The following is a 20,224-nucleotide window of genomic DNA, read 5'->3' as shown; positions in this document are numbered from 1 at the left end:
CCATCCACTCACCCATCCATCCACCTACCCATCCGCCCATTCATCCATCCATCCACACATCCTTCTTCCCTTTAAAGAATTCTACGAGGCCCAAGGCACTGTACTGGCTGCTGGAAGGATTCTGTGTCTTCCAGGAGCATCTGGTGGGGTGACAAAAGCAGACAACGCAGTAATATCAAAATGAGCCAAATAGGCTGAGCTTTGAAGGCTGCTGGGGGTTTGATGGGGGAAGGGCAACTCTGGGTGCAGGAAGGGAGTTCGAACAGCAGGGCGTGTGAAATGGAATGGGGTGGGGCTGCACAGGAGGGCAGGGGCCAGACCATCAGTGAAGCGCGGGAAGGGATCGTGGTCAGGAGTGTGGAAGGGATCCTGGTCAGGAGTGTGGGCTCAGGGCTGGAATCCTAACCCGCAGTGCGGCCTTGGGATGGTCACCTGCTCCCGCTGTGCCTCTGCATCCTTGGTGTCAGGTGGGGTGATGACGGTAGGGCCTGCCTCTCAGGTTGTGAACACTCAGGATGGCTCAATAGACCTGAACTGTTCTTGGCAGTCACCCTTGTAGGGATGAGGACCCCACAGGAGTTCTGAGCCCCGAATGTCCTTAGCTGGCTCTACCTCACACTGATTGGGGCCAGTGCCTCAGTTTCTTCATCTGTTTAGAAAAGCCAGTCCAGGCCAAAGGAAAAAACCTCATGTACCCCCAGGAGTCAGGCAGTAATATAAATGAGGGGGGCACGGGGAGAGGCTGCAGGGAGTGGCGATGACTGTGGCCCATTGGGGTGCCTGTACCCCCAATCCAGGGAACCCCGGCCTGTCAGCCCAGCATCTGTGGCCTTGCAGGAACATGAGCCTGGTGTGGTCTGAGGTGCCGATTTCTCCACAGAAGGAAATCCACATTTTTATGAGAAAACTTCCCACCAGTAACATCAGCAACACATTAAATATAGTTTTTAAAACATCACGTGAGCCCAAGCCGATGGTGCTGTTGGCAGATGCTGCCGTGATCAGGGAGGCGGTTTGCATTCTAGGTCCAGAGACCAAAGACTTCTCTAGCCCCATGTCTGCAGAGGGCCCCCCACCCCCAGCTTTTTCCTGCACAATGGAGCAGGCCTCTTCAAACAGACATTCTTGGGAGAGCCCCACCCCCGCCTGCGATGGGGCCCCTGCTCAACGCTATCTCACAGAAGGAGCCAGGGAGTCTGGGGGAGCCAGTGGCGCCTGAAGGGTCTGCTCTGTGTCTGGGAATGGCAGATTGGGGCCCGGGAAGGCTGCTGTCAGGGAGAGCCTGGCTCCCAGGGGTCAAAGGGCAGTACTTTTAGCCTCCTCTGGGACCAACTTCCTGTTTGGGAGAGAAAACAGAAAGACTCCTGGTAGGAAGTGGTCCTTTCCGGAAGCCCCTTTTCTGCAGGCTCTGGCTCGTGGGGAAAGACCCAAGAGGAGGGATCCCCAAATCCTGGTCTTTTCCTCTCCTTCCTTCTCCCTTGAAGTCAGGAGGGAATATGGGCCTGTCTCACCAGCATCCTTAGTTCATTGCCATGGGAAATACTCAGGACCTGTATTTATTAGCCCAGCTGGGCTACCCCCGCCTGTCTCTTCCTCCGCTCCGCCCCCCTGAGGGGGTCCTCACAATCAGAAAGTCATTGAGCACAGCTCCCTAGCCCTGCGGTGGGGAGCCACTTTATGGATTGAATTTATGGGTTGAAACAAACTGCTGTTTGTTGCCCAGACCCCTGCTCGAGCCCCGCCTCTCCTCGCACACCTCCGAATACAGAGAACTCACCACCTTCCACGTGCTGGGACAATTCTGGCAGGGCCCCCTTTCACAGAAAGCAGGGGGGTGCCAAGAATTCAACTAAAACATCTCATCAAGGACAGGTGCCTCGAAGGCCACCTCGACTTGCAAAGATTCAAAAATGCATCACCATGTTTTTAATAACCATTTCCATCAGATTCAATATAAATCTGCTGGTTATAAGGTTTAGAAATTAAATATCAAAAGTGAAATTTAAATTACCTGTACTTTCACTGCCTAGAAGCAGGGCTAGAAGAAAGATAAAAGGATTTATTGTCACTGTGTTCACACCTACCGCGAGGTCAGCTCCTACCAGGTACCTGAACTTCATCCTTGTGGCAGGACCCAGCTGGCAAATCCTTCCCCTTCAGGGCATACCTGCAAGCATCTCAATGATAACTAACCTCGGCTGCATTTCAGACGCGCTCCTTTAAGTCTCACGAAGGTTCTATGGGACAGCTAATTTATTGATGGAGAAACTGAGGCTGGGGCCGGGGTGACCTCCCCAAGGCTATACAGCCAAAAAGGGGCAGAGCAGAGACTGAGGTCTCCTCCCTTTCCGATTAGACGTACACACCATACCTCCTCCTTCCCACCCCAGAGGCCGGATTCCAGACCACGCAGTAGCCCAGACAGTCATGCATTCGTTCGTTCCTTCTTCCTCACATTCATCCATTAAGCCACTCGTTTCTGAGCTCTGGGTTGGCTCGTGCCAGAAGCTGGCTGGAGCTCGCTCTCACACCGTCCCATAGCTGCCACTCTCAGGACTCGACCCCGAAAGCCTCAATGCCGTTTATTACAAAAGACTGAGTTTATCACACCATACTATGAACAACCTCTGCCCGGTTCCTGAGCCCAGACTGGGGCCCTAGTAGTCCTCCCTTGACATCCCTTCTTCCCCTGCAGCAAGGGGCTCGGTGGGTGGGTGTTTCTGGACTGGGCCGTGAAGTGGTCCTGTGTTTATAAAATCAGATGGGTCCAGGGACCCCGGGTGTGTGTGTGCATATACAAAACATAGGCCGTAGCTCCCCTGCCTTGGGGTGTCGGGGGTGAGACCACTGATGCCGCCCTGGGAGAGAAGGAAGTGGTCCGTGGCAGGGAGCAGAGCCTGCGCCCAGAGCGAGCACGGGCACCCACATCCATTCAAGTGGCCACTCAGCCTGGAACCGGGGGGCCTGTGCCGCTGGCTGGCCTGCCCAGCCTGGGGGGTGCTCTAGGCCACCTGGATCTGCAGATCCTCGTCCTCATCCAGGTCACTGGCTCCATCCCCGGTCTCCTCCGTGCCAAAGCGAGCACTGCGGATCTTCCCGAAGAGGGGGGCATTCTGCTGCTGTCTGCGGAGCCTGTGGGGTGAGGGCACAGGAGGTCAGGATGGGGGTGCTGGCAGCAGTTAGGCACCTCATCTCACATCATCCTCCGAGAAGCCCCTGAAATGAGGGAGGTGCTCCTGTCACCCCCATTTTACAGATAAGGAGACCGAGGCACAGAGTCTTCTGGTAACCTGCCCAAGGCTCCGCAGGCAGCAGGGCATGGGCCGAGGTGCTGACTGCAGCAGCTGCCTTGCGGCCTCTCTGTGGGGATGCCAACCCCAGACCGGGCGAGAGTCTGGGGTGGGGCGTCTGAGTCTCCTCCACCCCCATGTTGGTGAGGAAGTGCTCCGCCCCAGTTCTTCCCTGCATGAAAATTCCTAAAGCCAAAATTTACGAGGCACACTTCTCCTGAGAAGGGCGGGTGGAGGAGAGGCCCATCCCCCAGGAGTGGTGCCCTGGCCGCATCTTACTGGAAGGCATGAATTATTAACACGGCCAGGGAGGGGCACAGGCGGGGGCTCCATTACTGTGCCGTGATTTAGTGAGCTCTCCCCGGAACATTAAAGCGCAAAAAGTTGGGAAATAAAATGAGCATCGGTCCTGGCGCGACCCGCTGCCCCCCCACCCCCACCCCAAGCACTTCTCAGCTACGCACTTCTTAGCTACAGAGTTGGTGGGTCCATTTTGGGAGTTGATGGCCCTGAAGAGAGTGCTCAGCGGCCTTTTGAGGGGTGTCTGCTGGGGCGGGGACCGGCGTGGGCAGAGCTGGCCAGAGACGGCCCTGACTTGGAAGTGTGCCTGGCCCCAAGCACCCTTTCCGGGCCTTGCTGGGGGAACTGAGTGTCGGGGGGCCCTATCACAGAGCTGTGAGGTCTGGCCCCAAGCCTGGATTAAGAGCACACAGCAACACATAGTAATTGCTCAGGAAATCAGGGCACCTATGGCAGGGAGCCATCTGATCTGGCCTCATTACTCCGCTGTGTGGCCAGGAAAGGCTTTATCCTTCTGCGCCTTAGTTTTCTCATCTGTCAGCCCTCCCCAGATTTTCTTCTCTCAAAGGAGTGTGGTCCCTGTAACATAGTATGGGGCTCAAATAGAAGCCCTTTCTCCCCGGGGCAGCAGCAAGAGCAGCAGCAGCTGCTGACAGTTACTCAGCACTTACCATGCCAGGTACTTTTATAAGCTTGTTTAATTGTCCCACCAAAGAGCAAGCATTGTTGTCCACAGAGAGGTCAACAAATGGCCCAAGACCACACAGCTGTAAGTGAAGAGCCAGGATGCCACCACGCAGGCAGCTGGTCAAGGGGTCCAGGCTCCACTCCAAGAAAGAAGAGGATGCCCAGGCCCAGGAAGAGCCAGCACGGTGGTGACGATGCGCCTGCCGTCAGGGCCAGAGCCTCGTATGGTCCGTGCCCTCTGACCCCGGAGCTCCCAGCTAGCCCGGGGTGACCACAGCCCAGGTGCCCTGGGGCACTGTTTTCTTTGTCAGTAACTCCCCATACCTCTTAGCCCTCCCCCACTCCCCAACTTGGGCCTGACCTCTTTGGCAGCCCTTCCTGCTCTCGGGCCACAATTCAGGCCTCCCAGCTGCTTTCACTTCCTGTGCTCCCCTTCCTTGGTTTCCTGGCCTTGGCCCTTCCTGCCCAGAGGGGACAGGATTCTGGCCCCAGGGCACCTGGATTTCGTCCTTATGTATCCTCTCCCGTACCCAACTTTGGGGTCCTCCCGCAGGAACTGCGACCCCTGCCCCCATCCCTGTACCCACTCCCTTTCCCGGGGCCCACCTGGACTGCAGATGCTCCAGCTGCACTTGCAGGTTCTCGCTCTGCTCTGTCTGCTCGTCCAGCGACCGCTGCAGCTTGCGTGCCTGGTTGTGGGCCTCATCCAGCTGGGGAGTGTGCAGGGCCAAGAGCACAGGGGTCACCCTGGGCTGGGCCAGCCTGGCCAGCCATCTCCCTGGGACCCGCCCCTCTAAGCCTCCCTGGGGAGCAGTCCCTGTCTCTCCTTTGAGGCCTAGACCAAGGCTCGCTTCATCCAGGGATGCATCCCTTCCGCTCCTTTCCATCCCTGCTGTTCCTCCGACGCCCCAAGATACTGACCCAACATCAAACCACATCCCGGAGGGTCTCTCCATCTGGCCTTTTGTCTATGGGGATATTCCTCTGCCCATGGAGAGGCCCACTCTCCAGCTCACCATCCGCTACTCTCTTCAGCCTCCCACGCATTGTCTGTCCATCTCGCAGACACACCCGCCTTCACATCTGTCATCCCTCTGTCCTTTCTCTCTGCCATTCATTCTCCATCCACTGATCCACAGTTCTCTCTCCATCTTTCTCATTCCCTCAGTCACCCATCTTCCCAAACACCTGTATATCCCCCCCACCCATGCACCGTTCACCATCTCCCAGGAGTCCCTCCCTCCGTTCATCTCTCCTTCACCCGAGCAAACATCCATCCACCCCCACACACACACTCATCCATTCCCTCCTTCATCTAGTCTCCCCTCAGGCACCCCGCTCGTTCTATCTTTACGTGTCCTCCCTCCTTCTCTCACCTACCTGCACCTATGCCCCCCCCAGCCATCACTTACTGGGTTACCTTCCGTCCTCCCGTGCAGACACCGCACATCCACCCACTCCCCCGTCCATTAACCTCCTCACCCCTCACCCACCTGTTGCCCATCCTCCCTCTCTAGCCTGGGCACCTCATGAGAGGGAGCACTGGGAAGATGGCATGGAGCTCATAGGCGTGCTTTGCAGGAGCACTCCTACCGCACCCCAGGGAGTGCTCACCTCATCCTCGGCCTGGGCCAGCTCCTTCTTGAGTTCCTCCACCCGCAGCCGCAGCTTCTTCACCTCTGCCTCGTGCTGCTCTACCCGCCGGTTGGCATGTGCCAGCTCTGCCACCTTCTCCTGGAACTGTTTCTTCAACTTGCCGTGCACGTGCTTCAGATCTGCTAGCTCCTGCAGGGGGCATAGGCGGGGAGGGCTCAGTTTGGAGGGCATGTGCTAGGGTGTCCACGTGGTCAGGCAGTTCTAGGGGTGCTGGCTCTTGCCTGTCCCTGCATCTCCCCGCCCACTGAAACAGCAACAGTGGAGATGTGAGCAGGGATGGCCAGAGGAGCCATCTGGTGAGGTGAGGAGGCTGCAACGAGGGGAGAAGACCGTGGATGGAGTCAGTGGCTCCGTTCTGGACGTGTAACTTTGGGGTGCCTGGTGACTATGTCCAGTGTGCCACCGAGCTAAGAGTCAGGATTTCTGGGCCAGGGGGTGAGGTCTGGAGACTTCAGTATGTGCGCAACACTTAAAGTCCCGGGTGTGGGGAGGGACTCAGCTGGGCATGGGTGTTAGGAGGTCGGGAGCTGGAGTGGCTGGCAAGATGCCCCCTCTGAGTTCTGCCATTTCTCTGAGCCTCAGTTTTCACACCTGCACTGACCTCCAGCCCTGTCATACAGTGGGTGCTTGATAAATGCAGCTACTGCAATGACCACCCGGCCCGGCCCACACGGCATGCCTCTGCCTTTACTTGTTACTTCAGGGGTCCCGGGTGCCCTGGGGGCTGAGCTGGTCAAGCAGCAGGTGGTTTGTCCTGGCTGGATGGGAAGGCAGGTCCACGCCAGCCCTGGCCACCCCGCTAAATGTCCCACCTTGTTCTTCTCGAAGAGCGCAGCCTGGCTGGCCCGCAGGTCGCAGTCCAGGGCGCTGGCTGTCTGCCGTCGCCGCCGGGCCAGCGCCTCCTCCAGGTCCCCGACCTGTGCCCGCAGCTTCTTGTTCTCCCGCTCCAGGCCCAGCTTCTCCGTTTCCAGCCGCTCACGGCGACCCCACTCGGCTGCGTTCTCTGCCTGCAGCCGCTCCATCTGCAACAGGGCAAGACAGGGTGAGGGCTCCACAGGCGGGGGCAGGAAGGGCCAGGGCTGGGTGCCCCCTTCCCCCATCCTGTGGCCATTTTTGGTTCCAGGAAGCAGGTCCAGCTGCGGCGGCTATAATTAACCTGGGCTTATTTCCCCCGCGCACGATGTGAGGGCGCTGCTGGCCTGTGTGTGGGAGGCCTTCCCCCTGCAGACTGGGGTACCCTCAGGCACAGTCCTGGTTCTTCCTGAGTCCTCCCCAGTGACTGGCTAATGGAGGCAGGGCCCCTGGCTCCCCAAACCCCAGGTACCGCAGGGGGCCTCACCTCACCCCTCAGCTCAGCCATCTTCCTGTCCATGCTGGATCGTGCCCCCAGCTCGTCCTCCAGGTCTTCAGACATGCGGCCCAGCTCATCCTGATGGGCCTCCTTCAGGATGCTGAGCTGCAGGATACAATCCACTATGGTCACATGGGACCACTCGATAGATCCCAGAGCCAGCTCCAGGGCACGGGTACTGGCTCAGGAGCACTCAGCAAGCAGTCTGTGTATAGTAGCTGCATTTATTGAGCACCGACTGTAGGCCTCTGGATATCCAAGCCAACCCTGAAGCTAACTACTTCTGCCACTCACAACATCACTCACCTACTTTATTACTGCCTAGCCCCCCAGTGACTGCTCTCGGTCCCCCGTCAGCCTATTTTCTACAGCATCTTGGTCCCCCGTCAACCTATTTTCTACAGCAGCCCAGAGGGAGCTTTGTAAAAAGATAAATTCACGGTCCTCCCTGGTGGCACAAGGGTGTTAAGATGCAGCACCATGAAGCTATCTGTAGCCACTGCAACATGAGTTGGATCCCTGGCCAGGGAGGTGACCCACATGGCACAGCAGACCTCTCCTGTCTCACTGCTGCTCCCCTCAGCAGTGTATTTCAGTAGATCCGCCTGTTCTGCTTCCCACTCTGTCTCTCGTGAATCCTCTCACGCCCCACACCTCTGGCCTGTACCCCAGTTCTTGTATGTATAAATAAAATCTTTAAAAAAAAGATAAATTCAATCATATCCCCATCCTCAAGTTCCTTAGGGTAAAGGCCAACCCTTTCTATGGTTTTACAGGCCCAGTATGATTGGACGCGGCCCACCTCTCAACCTACCCTCCCACATCGCTCCCCTCTGTTCACTATGCCCCAGGGGCTGTGCCTTCCTTTCTATTCCCCAGCACACTGCATTCCTTATTATTTTTTTTAAAAGATTTATTTATTCATACAAGTTCTGGGTACAGTCAGAAGTGCAGGAGGGTGAGAGCATTCACCAGAGCCAGAGCAGGGAATGGAACAGGCAGACGGAAGAAATACACTGCTGAGGGGAGCAGCGGGCCCAGCAGGAGATCTGCGCACCATGTGGGACCCTCCCCTGCGGCCGGGATCAAACCCGTGCTGCAAAGGCTGCGGGCAGCTTTGCAGCCCAGCGCTCAACTGCTGCTCCACCAGGGGCGGCCCCACACCACATTCTTGCCCATCCCAGGGCCCTTGCACGGGTGACTCCTTCTGCTTGACACACACTATTTTGCCAGACTGACCTTTCTCCCATGTCTTGGCCTAAATGTCCCCTCCCTACTTAAAAGAAGGTGCCTCCTGTCTCTTCCCCATGCCTTTTTTTCCTTTAGATTTATTTATGTATGCGAGAGCTGGGGTACAGGCCAGAGGTGCGGGGGAGGGGGATGAGAGGATTCACCAGAGCAGGAGGACTGACTGAAATCCACTCCTGAGGGGAGCAGCGGGCGAGTCAGGAGAGGTCTGCTGCGCCACATGGGTCACCTCCTTGGCCAGCCGGAGATGGAACTCGTGCAGCGGAGGCTGTGGAGAGCTTCACAGTGCTGTGCTTAACCCCTTGCGCCACCAGGGAGGCCCTCTGTGTGCCTTTATCCCTGTATGACCGTGACACGGGGGCGCCCTCAGTGTACGCGGGCAGAACACACGCAGTGGATCTGAATTTGGGCCTGCGTCAGAATGAGCCCAGGGCACATTTAAGATAAGGCAGATTCCCTGTTGGACAGCGGGACAGCCCCAAAACTATGCTCCATGCGACGACGCCCTGAGCCTTAAATACATAGCGCGGAGGGGAGGCAGGCAGACACAAGGGAATCCTCATCTTTATGTGTTCATCGGCAGCACGTTCCTGTGTTACTCACTTTTCTTCAAATAGTTATGCAATTGGAAAAGATTAAGATGACAGATTTCTGGGTCCAACCCCAAAGACTCTGATTCAGGAGGGTGAGTGGGGTCTGAGAATCTCAGATTCAACCGTAAGAGGAGTCCCTTCCAGGGCAGCTTCCAGCTGTCTGTGATCCTCCTAGGGGCTGGCAACACAGCCTGGATTTTTTTGGGTGGTGGCGCCCCCTGGTGGCCCTAGACTGGAGGCGCCAGACCTCAGCCTGCCCTGAGTCCCCCCCATTAGGGTGGTGGGATCCTATCTGGAGCCTCAATTTTTTCTCATTTGTAAGATGGGGAATCAGCCTCCTTAGCTGCCATGAGGTTTTAAGTACCGCAGGGGGCCTCATGTGCGTCTGAGGAACACAAAGGAGGTCACCATCCCTGGAGCATAGTGAACAAAGGGGAGCAAGGTGGGAGGGGAGGTGAAGGGATGGGCTGAGTATGGAGGAACCCAGGCCTATAGCACCCAAAGCGACAATGAGTCTCTCCTCTGTTCTGATCTGCAGGGCCCTGCGATATTAAGGTCCTCTTATGACCTCATCTGCCACTCACTATCCTCCAATCACACTGGCGTCTCTTCCACCACACTCTAGGTCTGTTCTGGCCAAAGGACCTGTGCATTTGCTGTGATTGCTGCCAGGCACTCTGCCCCCACCTCTCCCAAGGATGGCTTCTTCTAATCACCTTAGGTTTTACTTCCGACGCCACCTTCTGGGAGAGACCTCTCCTGACCCACCATCCCATCTCTTGCTCTGTTTTGACTCCTTCATAGCTTATAAATTTATCCGCCTGGTTACTGTTGGCCTCCCCCTCGCCCCCAGAGCTGGTGTTTGGCAATGAATTGAAATTCAACAAGCCAATGCTGCTTCCTCCAGGAAGCCATCCTTGGTTCCCAAGACTCACTTGCTTGAGCATCTCCTGCTTAGTCTTGCTCAGTTCTTCGTACTTGATCTTCCACTGGCTGAGCTCTCCCTCCAGCTTCTCAATGTTCCTGCTCAGTGCCAGCTTGTCCCTGGGGAGAAGAGGGGGGACACACATGGTGATGACTCAATCAGAACCCTCCACTCAGAGTTCTTGTATAGTCTGCCTATCTCAAATCCTTTGCCTCGGCATTCAAGGCTCTGACACTGCACTGTGTGACAGACATAGTGGAAGTGCACCCCCCACACATACACAACTGCAGTGCCCAGCTCTCAGTGTAGGGGAGTGATCAGGTCCTCAAAGCACTGGTCTTCCTCAGGCAAGTGCCTCCCTCTCTCCAGGTCTTGGGCTCATCTGCCAAATGTGACCCCAGGTCTTGGTTGATGGATGGTGGGTCCCTGTCAGGCCTGGTCTGAACACAGGGTTCTGCGGACAGCAGAGCTGGAACACACTGCCCAGCAGCTCCTGGAGGAGAAGCCCTCAGTGTGCTGGGTGGGATGCCCATGTTCTGCCTGGAACATGAAGGTGGCGCCGTGGGTAATAGGCATGGTGCCTGGCCCTGGCACACATTAGGTGCTCAACTAATGGCCTGCTTATCACTATACCGCAGCCTGCTTATCACTATGCCCTGGCACCTTGCTGCTCTCTCTTCCTGAGTCTCACTTTTCACGCCTCTAACCCGGGGATTCCCGGAGGAGACAGCGTCACCTTCTAGGAGCCTGCTAGAAATCCACAGGGGTGTTCTGATGATCAGGATGACTGAGGGGGTCACTGAGTGGGCGGGGACCACTAAATGCAACTCTCAGGACATCCTATCCTGTGGGAATGATCCCCTTGGAATCCTGGGGGTGAAAGCGATCCGAGCCCAGGAGCCCCATCTGACTTGTACTAACGGAGCTTTCCAAGAACATCATCACTGTATAAATGGAGGGAAAATCACATTTGGCTTTGCTCGGAACTTCCCACGTGTGTCTGAGTTGCCAGCCCCCACACACCTACACCGGCAGCTTTCCTCGCTGTCCTGGGAGGGACGGGGCCGGGAGACACAAAGCGTCAGCACAGCCCCGGCCTCGGGGTCCATGCTGTGTGGGTATTTGCAGCAATGGCTCTCCTGACTGCCCCGCGTGGCTCTGCTCGTGGGGCCGTGTTCGGCAGGCGCTTCCACATCACAGTTCTGACTTCCTTTCCTTTCTGCTTGCTAGGTGAGTGAGTACATTAGCGTTGCTTTTGTGTGTGCTGGTTTAGTTTAAACAGAAATGTACCGTCTCCCAGCGCTGGAGGCACCGGGGTGGGCAGGGCTGGTGTCTCCGGAGGGCTGGGAGGGTGACCCGTCCCGAGCTCTCCCCTAGCTTCCGGCGGTCTGCGGGCAACCTGTGGTGCTTCTTGGCTTCTTGAAGCGTCACCCTGACCTCTGCCTTCATCTGCCCAAAGGCGTTATGCTGGCTTGAAAAGGACATTATGTGTGTAGAGAGGCTCTGCGATCTCTGCACTTCATTTCTGGCTCGAGAAGGGGGTGCCATGAATATTCATTGTACTGAGGCTTGCCTGGCAACCTCCCTGTTCCCAGTGCTCAGTCCTCGTCTCACCTGCCCCACGGAGGAAGTTTCTCCTGGTTTCCCTGTCTTTTCACCGGCTGCTTTGCCTCTTTGCTGCTTCTCTCTTCTTTGAACCAGCCTGTAAACGTGGGGGGCTGCAGAGCCCCATCCTGACCTCCCTCTCTCCTCTCACTGGGCTCGCGGGCTTCAATATCATCTATTTACTGATGACTCGCATTTTCACCTCCAGCCCCCAAATGTCTCTGGGCTCCCGCCTCGTTCAGGTATCCGGCTGCCTCCTGCCACCTCACACTCAACGCGCCTGGAACCGACAACCCAGCTGCCCCCTTTTAACCTCCCCTGCCTTAACCTTTGCCCATGCGCTCTCCCGCATCAGCACGTAAGCTCCAGGAAGGCAGGGGTTTTGTCTTCTTCGCATCTGGACCCTCACTGCGGAGCACAGTGCCTGACCCAGAGCAGATGCCTATGGTCTGGATTAAAGCAACACAACGGTGACAGCAACAAACTTGCACTGGGTACCTGGGTCGAGCGCGCTGAAGTTCTGAGACTTGAGCCCAACGGTACCGTTCACCTTCAGCGAGTCTTACATACCACGACCTGGAATTTCACTCTGGTTCTGGGGGTGCCCTGGGTGGCCCGGCTGCCACCCCGCCCCACACCCCTGCCCCCGGCACTCACTCTCGCTCCTTGAGCAGCACCTTCTGGGACTCATCCAGCCGCAGCCGCAGGGCGGTCAACTTGGAGGCATCTTCTTCGGTGGCCACCGCGTCCTCCCAGGGCAGCCGGCTGCGTTCCTGGCGGCCAGTGCTGCCCCGGGGTCCCCCGGCCCCTACGCTGCGTGCCTCCCAGCAGCCCTCGGGCTCCTCTGGTCTGCTCTTCAGCAGATTCTCCACCAGCTCTAGTTCCTGTGGGGACCAAGGTGGAGGCTGGACCATGGCTGCCGAGCCAGCCTGGCCTTCCTCATGACCTCACCAGGCCCACAGCTTGCGGGTCACCCTGGGCGAGGTGCATGGCCCTTTTGAGTCACCACTTCCCCTTCTGTTGCCTGCCTCGCCACCCTCGGAGCGGGAGAGACACCTTCCCCTGCACCTCCTGGAGCTGCACAGTCAGCCAGCGAGGTTTCCTGTACCCCAGGATAGGTGTAAGCTCGGTGTCACCAGCAGTATGCAGTCACACAGTGGGGGACTGCTGTAAGCAACTGTTGAAGCAGGGATTCCTACGCTCTGGATCCTACAAAATGGATAAGGACAATATTCTTTCAAAAGGAATTGCAGTTCTAAGATCCCACTGTTCAGGTGCAAACACTAAGGCGCAGGGGAGGGGACATGGAAAAAGATGTGCCTAAGAGCACGATGTCACCTGTGAGTAGAATCAGCTCCCAGACAGGAGGCCATGGATGCTGAGCCCCTTCCCCCCGCCAGCCTCTTCTTGCCCCTGCCTGCCCCAGGCCTTCTCTGACCACAAATCTGAGGCACCTATGGCCTCTCTTCCAGCCTGACAGCTCCCACCAGCCTTTCCACATGAGTCTGAGTCAGTTTCTTCCCTCCCTGGTCCTCAGTTTCCTTATCTGCACGCAGAGCAGGTCCAAGGACTCCCTGAGGAATGAGATTCTCTCCCCCTGTATCTCAGACTACCTGGGTGGGGACCCTGGAAGCCACCTGGCCCAAAGCCCCGCACCTGGGGAAATGGGGGGCATGTCCTGGGACACAGAGCACAGAAGTGACTGGAGTAAGCTCCAGCTGCAACCCCAGGGCTCCAGCCACCATACCTGGCAGCAGGACAGAATGAGCAGATTCAGCTCTGCTACTAATGGATGCCTTGCAGGCAAGCCTTTAGTTCCTGCTCCTGCTCAAAGGGACCTTCCCTGGTTCTGTGGCACCTCGGGTGTGAAGTAAACCGAGTGCCAGAACCTGGGACTGTCCCCTGTGAGGGGATCGGAAGGGAGGTGACCCGGGGCCCGGCCCAGCAGAGCCTGGGGTGAGCGAAACCTCCCAAGGACGAGGCCCTTAGAATCCCCTTTAAGCCCCGCAGCCACCACTTTGGCACAGGCCAGTCAGCACCTCCCACCTCTCCACCCAACAGCTAGGTCCTGCCAGAAGCCCCAAGCACCCAGCTCCACCGCACACCTGGCTGCCCTGGGGTCTCTCCGACCCGACGTCGCGCACCGGCTCGTGCTCCCTCTCGGGTTCGGTCTCGGGACCCTCCGTCCTGTCCGCGGCCTCCCGGGCGCCCCGTAGCCGCGCCAGTTCTCGGCCCCGGGCCTCGCACTCGCCTTGCGCCTCCTGGCGCTCGCGCCGCGCGCCCGCCAGCTCCTTGGTGAGCGCGTCCAGGCGCTGGCGCAGCTGGCGCACCTCCTCGCGCGCGCGGTTGCGCTCGGCGCGCACCTTGCTCCACTTCTCCCGCCAGTTGGCCGTGCAGTCCGACCACCAGCGCATGGTCTTCTCCATCTGCGCGGCCCGCGCCCGCGCCTCCTCCAGCTCCCGAAGCCGCAGCTCCTCGCGGCTCTCCCAGTCCCCGTCCGCCAGCAGCGCGGGCGTCGGGGGCAGCGGCAGGGCGGGCGGCGGCCCGGGGGAGGGCGTGCCGCTGGACGGCGTGGGCGGCAGGGAGTCGGCGGGCCCCATGCGCTCGGGCGACGGGCTGCCCAGGATGGTCAGGAGGCTGCCCTTGGACAGCTGTGGGGACTCGGCCAGCCGGGGGCTCGCCCCGTGGCTCATGGTGCCGTCTTGATGGAGGGCCCGGCCTAGAACTTGAGGCCAGACTTAGGGGCGGGGGGACAGAGGCGAAGTGGAAGCGACCCTAGGGCGCATGATGACACCCGCTGTCCACTGTTTTCTTGGGCACCGGCTGGGGGATGCCTCCTTGGACCTGTGGGAGAACACAGCCGTGTTATTAGGCCCTGGCCACTGTCCATGCGTAGCCATAGGATGGGACCAGCAGAGGAAACAGGATGGAAAAAGGCAGGGGGCGAGCAAACAGCCTGCTGGCAGTGAGGCTGCAAGAGCCTGCAACGGCTGCCTCGCTGGCCTGACTTCCCCGCAGCAGTCTCTGCACCCTGCAGCAGTGGCAGCTGATTTTCGACCTGGACCTGCAGGTCCCACCTCACACACTACTACTTCCCCTCCCCCAGTTGCCAGGAGTCCCCTCCCTGCCTCTTGCCTCACTGGACTCTTCTCATCCTTAAACTGTACCTGAAAAATCACCTCCTCCTAGGTGTCCTCCAGGATCACCTTAAGCCAAGTGGGCAGCCCCTGCTGGTCTCCATTCTTACACCAGCCACCCTCCCGCTACCATTTCTCATTGTTCCTGTCTGTTCCTTATTTTTGCCCCAGGCTGCTTCACCCTAGAAGGCAGGGGCTGGCTCCTGGCCACCTTTTTAATCCCAGTACATGACATAATGACAGTGACTTTTGGGAAGGGCCAACTGCAGGCCAGGTGCTGTGCACAGGGCCTTATGTGAAATCTTGTTCATTCCCCTCGACAGGTGCCAAGGAGAGGATCACCATTCACCGAAGAGGACAGGGAGGCTCAGCAAGGTTACGCCTGGGGTGGAACCAGGTAGAGTATCCAGGAGCCTAAAGGCAAACCTGTGAGGGCTTGGTGAACCCACAAGTGTGCTGGGTCTGACGGAGATAAACCGTCTATAGAGGGTGGGCGTGGAGTGCGCTGCCCCCACACTGACTGCTGGGCTCTGTTTCTGGGCCACATCCCCTTTAAAATAAGTGAGACACATGCCCCTCCCTGGCTTCCAACGGCTTCACTTTCCCTCCATTGTGGCTCATGCTGACTGCACCAGCAGCCGCTCAGGACATTCGGCTGAGCCTGTATCTGTTCCCTTAAAGCCCTGCCCTGAGAGCCATCCCCCCTTTCTGAAAGGCCAACTGGGGGGACTCTCAACACCACTGAAGAGTGCCTCAACACTGACTGCTCCCAACACTGCCTCAGTGTCCCCTCTCCACCCTCTACTGTCCCTCCCCAGCCCGGGCAGGTGGTCTGATGTTATAGCTGCAGTGAAGAGGGAAGCCACAGACTGACAGACTGACCCTCCCCGTCCTGCCCTGGCCCTATGGCCCGCCTCTCTGCCCCTGAGGACAGAGGCCTTCTCCCTCTTGGGGTCAAAAGTCCCCCACTCCTGCTTCTCCCACTCCTGCCTGTGATGCCTGCTCCAGGGGCCAAGTGCCCTTGCTGTGACGCTCTCTCCACCTGTGCAATGAGGTGGACATCTAGGCATATCCAGACACACCTGTAGACACACAAGCAACCCCACAGGCATAAATACAGCTACAGAAACACGGGTGGACACACGCATGCTTGGATCTGGACCATATACACATTCACTTGTACACACAGAGCCTCTACTGTGGACCCTGAGTCACAGACACACCCGCAGACACAGGCACCCCCACACAGAGACAGAGAATCGGAGACATGCAAAGACACAAACATCCCTGAGACAAGCACACCCCCCCCCCGCCCCACACACAAACATGCATACACACACTCCTCTCCCCATTTTCCTGGCCCAGCTCCACATGGAGAAGCTCTTGGAAAAGAAAAACAATGTGAGAGCCTGAGGGTTAGGGGAGGAGGCAGGAAATCCCAGTGCTACCCACAGCCCCTGCTCCCCAACAAGAGCTGTGCTGGGAATAAGGAGTGTGAAGGGTCCCAGGGCCTAGCCCCTGTTTGTTGGACCCTTCCTGTAGGCCCTAAGCTGAGAGGTCAGCAGGAAGGGGGCCACTGCCACATCCTTTCTGCCCCTGTTTGCTGCCAGGCCTGGCATGGGGCTCAGCAGGGAGGGTGCTCCTTCCAGGAATCCCAAGCCGTTCATCAGGGGCAGGGCCGGTGCCACCCAGGCCCCTAATGGCTTCCAGGCACCCATGCTCATGGCATGGGTGGCCTCCTGTTCCTCTTCAGCCTGGCCTGCCCCCACCCTTGGGGGCTGAGGGAGGAGGAAGGGGAGGTAGTAGGGAGAGAGGGGCTCTGAACAGCCCTGCAGCCATTTCTCCTGCAGATCCAGGGCTCCCTGGAGGGGGGAAGGGGTGGTGGTCCCACGGTTTTCTGGAAAAGCCCACCCCCAGCACACCAGGAAATCCTGTCCACCCACCTAAGCGCAACGGCTGCCAGACCCTGCCTGGAAACGTCTCCCCTCCCTTCACCCCACTCACATTACACAGCCTTGGGGACCCACACTTACACACAAGCCCCAGTAACAGCCCACGGCCCACACTCACCGCAAGTCAGAGGTAGCAGAAGCTCAGCTCGCTGGGCTTGCCGTCATAGAAATAGGCTCCAGCTATCCTGCCCTGCCCGGGGCCTCTTCCCATGGAGGTTGTGTATGTGTGTGTGGGGTGGCCTCCTGATTCTCCCAAGGAGTCACCACCCCAAAGGAGCAGGTTAGGGAGGGACCAGCCACTGCTAGCCTCAAGGAACCTTCCTCACCCAGGTCTCCCTTCCTCTGCTTCCCACCAGCCAGACAGCAGGGTCTATTCCCACTTAACACTCAGGGTTTCTGCTCAGATTATGTCCCCCGACTTGGAATGCCCCCCCTCCCAGACACAGAAACCCATCCTTCAGCTCTGTTCTACCACCTCCAGGAAATGCTTTGATCTTCCCAGCCCCACCCCCTGCAGCAGGGGTAGGGGAGTGGGGAGGAAGCACAGTCAAGACAGTGCTTGACTTTCAGAGCCGGATCTGACCAACTGCCCTCTCCTTGCAGCAGGTTCCCCAGACCCAGATGGGACACTTGTGCCACCAGGGCCTGCATACATTTGCTTAAAGATGATTGGTGGAGTGGAGAGCAGAAGACTAAAGGATGGCCTTGCATCGCTTTAGTTGAAAGCAGGGCTGAGTGGGATGCAGCTCAATGAACCCCACTCTAGGGCAGATACAAGAATGTTTTGACCTGATGCTCAGGCTAGGCTCAGATTATGGTCCTCAGATTATGGTCATCAGGTCCACAGAAAGTGACTAGTGGATCCTGATACTTGCAGATCTGTCTGGAATGTCTCCTTTTTCTATCAGCAAACTCCTACACATCCTTCAAGACCCACCTTCAATTTCCTGTCCTCTGGGAGGCCTTCTCTGACCTCAATGCACAGAGTATGTTAATGTGCACAAAGCCCTGGTTCCTCCCTGTTCTTTTTTTTTTTTTTTAAAGATTTATTTATACAAGAAGCGGGGTACAGACCAGATGTGTGGGAGGGTGAGAGGATTCATCAGAGACAGAGCGGGGAACAGAACAGGCAGACTGACAAAATACACTGCTGAGGGGAGCAGCGGGCGCAACAGGAGAGGTCTGCCTCGCCATGTGGGACCCTCACTGGCAGGCCCGGATGGAACCGGCGCTGCAGAGGCTGTGGACAGCTTCACAGCACTGCGCTCAACCGCCTGTGCCACCAGGGGAGGCCCCCTCCCTGTTCTTTAACAATGACCATGCTGTGAAGTCTTTGAGGGCATTGTGGTCTCACTGGCTGTCAGCACAGGGCCCAACATACAGCAGATGCTGCATAAATGCTTCCCAGATTAACAGGCTATTAGGGGTCCGCTTGTGAGCAGGGAGGGCTGAGTCAGCCAAGGATCAGGAGTCAGTGTGCAGCCAGGCTCTGAGACAGAGAGGTATTTGAGCCTGTCTGTCTGTGGCCAAGGTCAGAGGAGAGGTCCTTTCACACCCAGACCCTAGGAAAGTGCAGTTCCCAGGTCAGGCCTCTTACCTGAGAAAGCCTAGCTGACCCACAGCAGGAAGATTTTGTATTTTGTCCTTAGCATGTTTAGATGAGTTGCTCGAGAAGCAAGAGGAGTGAGCAACGCTAAGGCCTGGATGGGGGCCAGTTGAGGGGACCAGCGGGGGTGCCTTGTGGCCCAAATCCTCCGTCCAGCTTAAACCCACCCTGTCGTCCCTGAATCTTTCAGGTGGGGCTCTGGGGCTGGCCTGTGGCTAAAGGCCTGGCTGTGGGTAGGGAGCAGAGCCCGGCAGGAAACCACAGAGGCCAGCCTGATTGAATAAGTACAGGGTCCAAGGATGGTCAGCCCGCAAGCTGTGGGCACCTGTCCCTCTGACCTGCTGCCTGGGCTGTAGCCACTGCACCTCCAGGAGAGATCTGGGAGGGAGGGTGGAAGGCAGGCTGAGCCTTCCTGCTGGACCTGAGCCCAGGGGTATGCACCCCGCGGCCTGTTCCCAGGTGCCCCCATCTCAGATCTAGCAACCATAAAGATATCTTAGGTCTCTGATAATTCCTTTCTTAGCAAATGTGTCCACTGAGGTCGGAGGAGTAGCTACTTGTCCATATGTATGTGGAGGACCTGTGGGGGGTGGGGAGGGGGGGGCTGGAATTTGATGCTTTCCTCTTGGGTGATGACTTCCTGAGTGGTAACTACATGGTGGGGTCCTTAGGCATCAGGCCAGGTGCACACACATAGCTGGTATGGAGGGTGTAAGCCCTCATCAGGGCTCCCCCCAGCCCCGAGCTGCTCAGCAACTCCTTGAACTATTCGCCCTTGTACAGTAGACGTCCCACTACCCACTAGTCCCAGCTCGGCCTCTGACATGCTGTGTGAGAGCTGCAAGCCCCGGGCCTTTCTGGGCCTGTTGACTCACCTGTGTGATGCACCGGGAGGCAACTCACAAGATTTCTAAAAGCTCTGTCCAACTCCTGGTCAGACCGTGCGCCAACCCGAACCAACCCAATCCCACCACAGCCCTGTTCAAGCCACACTTGTGAAGCTGGAGCCCCTGGTGGGAAAGCGGCTGGCGAGGTGTCATCCAGCTAAACCCAAGGACCCCGCACTCCAAACCCATCAACTCCAAAAAAACATCACAGCCGCGTGAGGACGGTGACACAACGGCGGCGCGCTCTGGAGGCTTCGCCCCACCTGTCCGGGTTCCTTCTAGAAATTCACTTTCTAGAGGCCAGAGTCGCTTCGGTCCTTACTTCCTCACCCCCCTTCCTTAGCCGCCCGGGTCCCGCGAGCCTCCAGGCTCCTCCTAGCAGCCGGCGGCGGGAGGAGGGGGGATCCCCAAGTGCGGAGTGGTCCCGCCCCCCCCAGCGGGCGGCCCCCATTGGCAGCCACCGCAGGCCGGGTGCTCCGATTGGCTCGCGCCCCCCGTCCATCCCGCGCTCGCCATGGTGACCACGTTGGGTCCCCCGGGAGAGTTCCAAGGCCGCCCCCGCCCGCCCGCCCGCCCGCCGCCCCCCGCCCCCTCCCGCCGGCCCGGCCCGCAGCATTCCGGAGGCGGCCCGGCCCTCCCCGCGAGCCCGGCCTCCCCGCCACACCCGGGGCCGGGCCCTAGACGTGGGGGGCCGGGGGAGGGGGCTAGGAAGTTCTGCGGGTTTGGGGGTTGGGGCGGATGCGGGAACCCCCGCTGCTCCCCTCGCCTCCAGCACGCCCCCAACTTCACTGCTTCCCTCCCGCGGAAAGCGCGCGGCCTGGGGGGTTCCCGGGGCGCGATGGCTCTCTGGCCCCGCGCTGCCGTCCCCGCTCACCTCGGCCGGGGCCGCGCGCTCCGGACGTCCGACCCGCTTCGACTGGGCGGAGCGGGCACGGGGCTGGCTGCGGCCGCCGCCGGGAGGGCCGGGGGAGGGCCGCGGAGTCTCCT

The 20,224-nt window shown here is 58.5% G+C and overlaps 1 protein-coding gene and 1 long non-coding RNA gene across 2 annotated transcripts in view; one reads left to right on the top strand and one right to left on the bottom strand.

Moving 5' to 3' along the window:
• Nucleotides 1-20,224, top strand: part of LOC129146081 (uncharacterized) — a 39,282-nt gene that overhangs the window by 14,332 nt on the left and 4,726 nt on the right. The window contains exon 2 of the long non-coding RNA XR_008552490.1: nucleotides 15,116-15,189. This is a non-coding gene — a long non-coding RNA (uncharacterized LOC129146081). The remainder of the gene's footprint in view (nucleotides 1-15,115; nucleotides 15,190-20,224) is intronic.
• Nucleotides 17-20,170, bottom strand: CCDC102A (coiled-coil domain containing 102A). Its single transcript, XM_037516480.2, has 9 exons — nucleotides 20,112-20,170; nucleotides 13,761-14,499; nucleotides 12,313-12,539; nucleotides 10,061-10,169; nucleotides 7,273-7,389; nucleotides 6,746-6,955; nucleotides 5,892-6,062; nucleotides 4,884-4,987; nucleotides 17-3,132 (listed from the first exon to the last, which is right to left on the bottom strand). The coding sequence occupies exons 2-9, from the start codon at nucleotides 14,346-14,348 to the stop codon at nucleotides 3,003-3,005; spliced, it is 1,656 nt and encodes a 551-aa protein (XP_037372377.1). The 5' UTR covers nucleotides 14,349-14,499; nucleotides 20,112-20,170; the 3' UTR covers nucleotides 17-3,002.

This window comes from Talpa occidentalis, unplaced genomic scaffold (genome assembly GCF_014898055.3).
Source record: "Talpa occidentalis isolate TD23 unplaced genomic scaffold, MPIMG_talOcc4v2.1 talOcc4.17, whole genome shotgun sequence".
NCBI lineage: Eukaryota > Metazoa > Chordata > Mammalia > Eulipotyphla > Talpidae > Talpa > Talpa occidentalis.
This window is presented reverse-complemented; position numbering and strand designations above follow the sequence as displayed.

Coding starts and splice junctions, on each gene's coding strand:
- CCDC102A (XM_037516480.2), bottom strand. CDS start 14,348: ATGAGCCACGGGGCGAGCCCCCGGCTGGCCGAGTCCCCACAGCTGTCC. Junction 7,390..10,060: donor AGCAGGAGATGCTCAAGCAA/GTGAGTCTTGGG, acceptor TGTATCCTGCAG/CTCAGCATCCTGAAGGAGGC. Junction 3,133..4,883: donor CTGGAGCATCTGCAGTCCAG/GTGGGCCCCGGG, acceptor CTCACCCCACAG/GCTCCGCAGACAGCAGCAGA.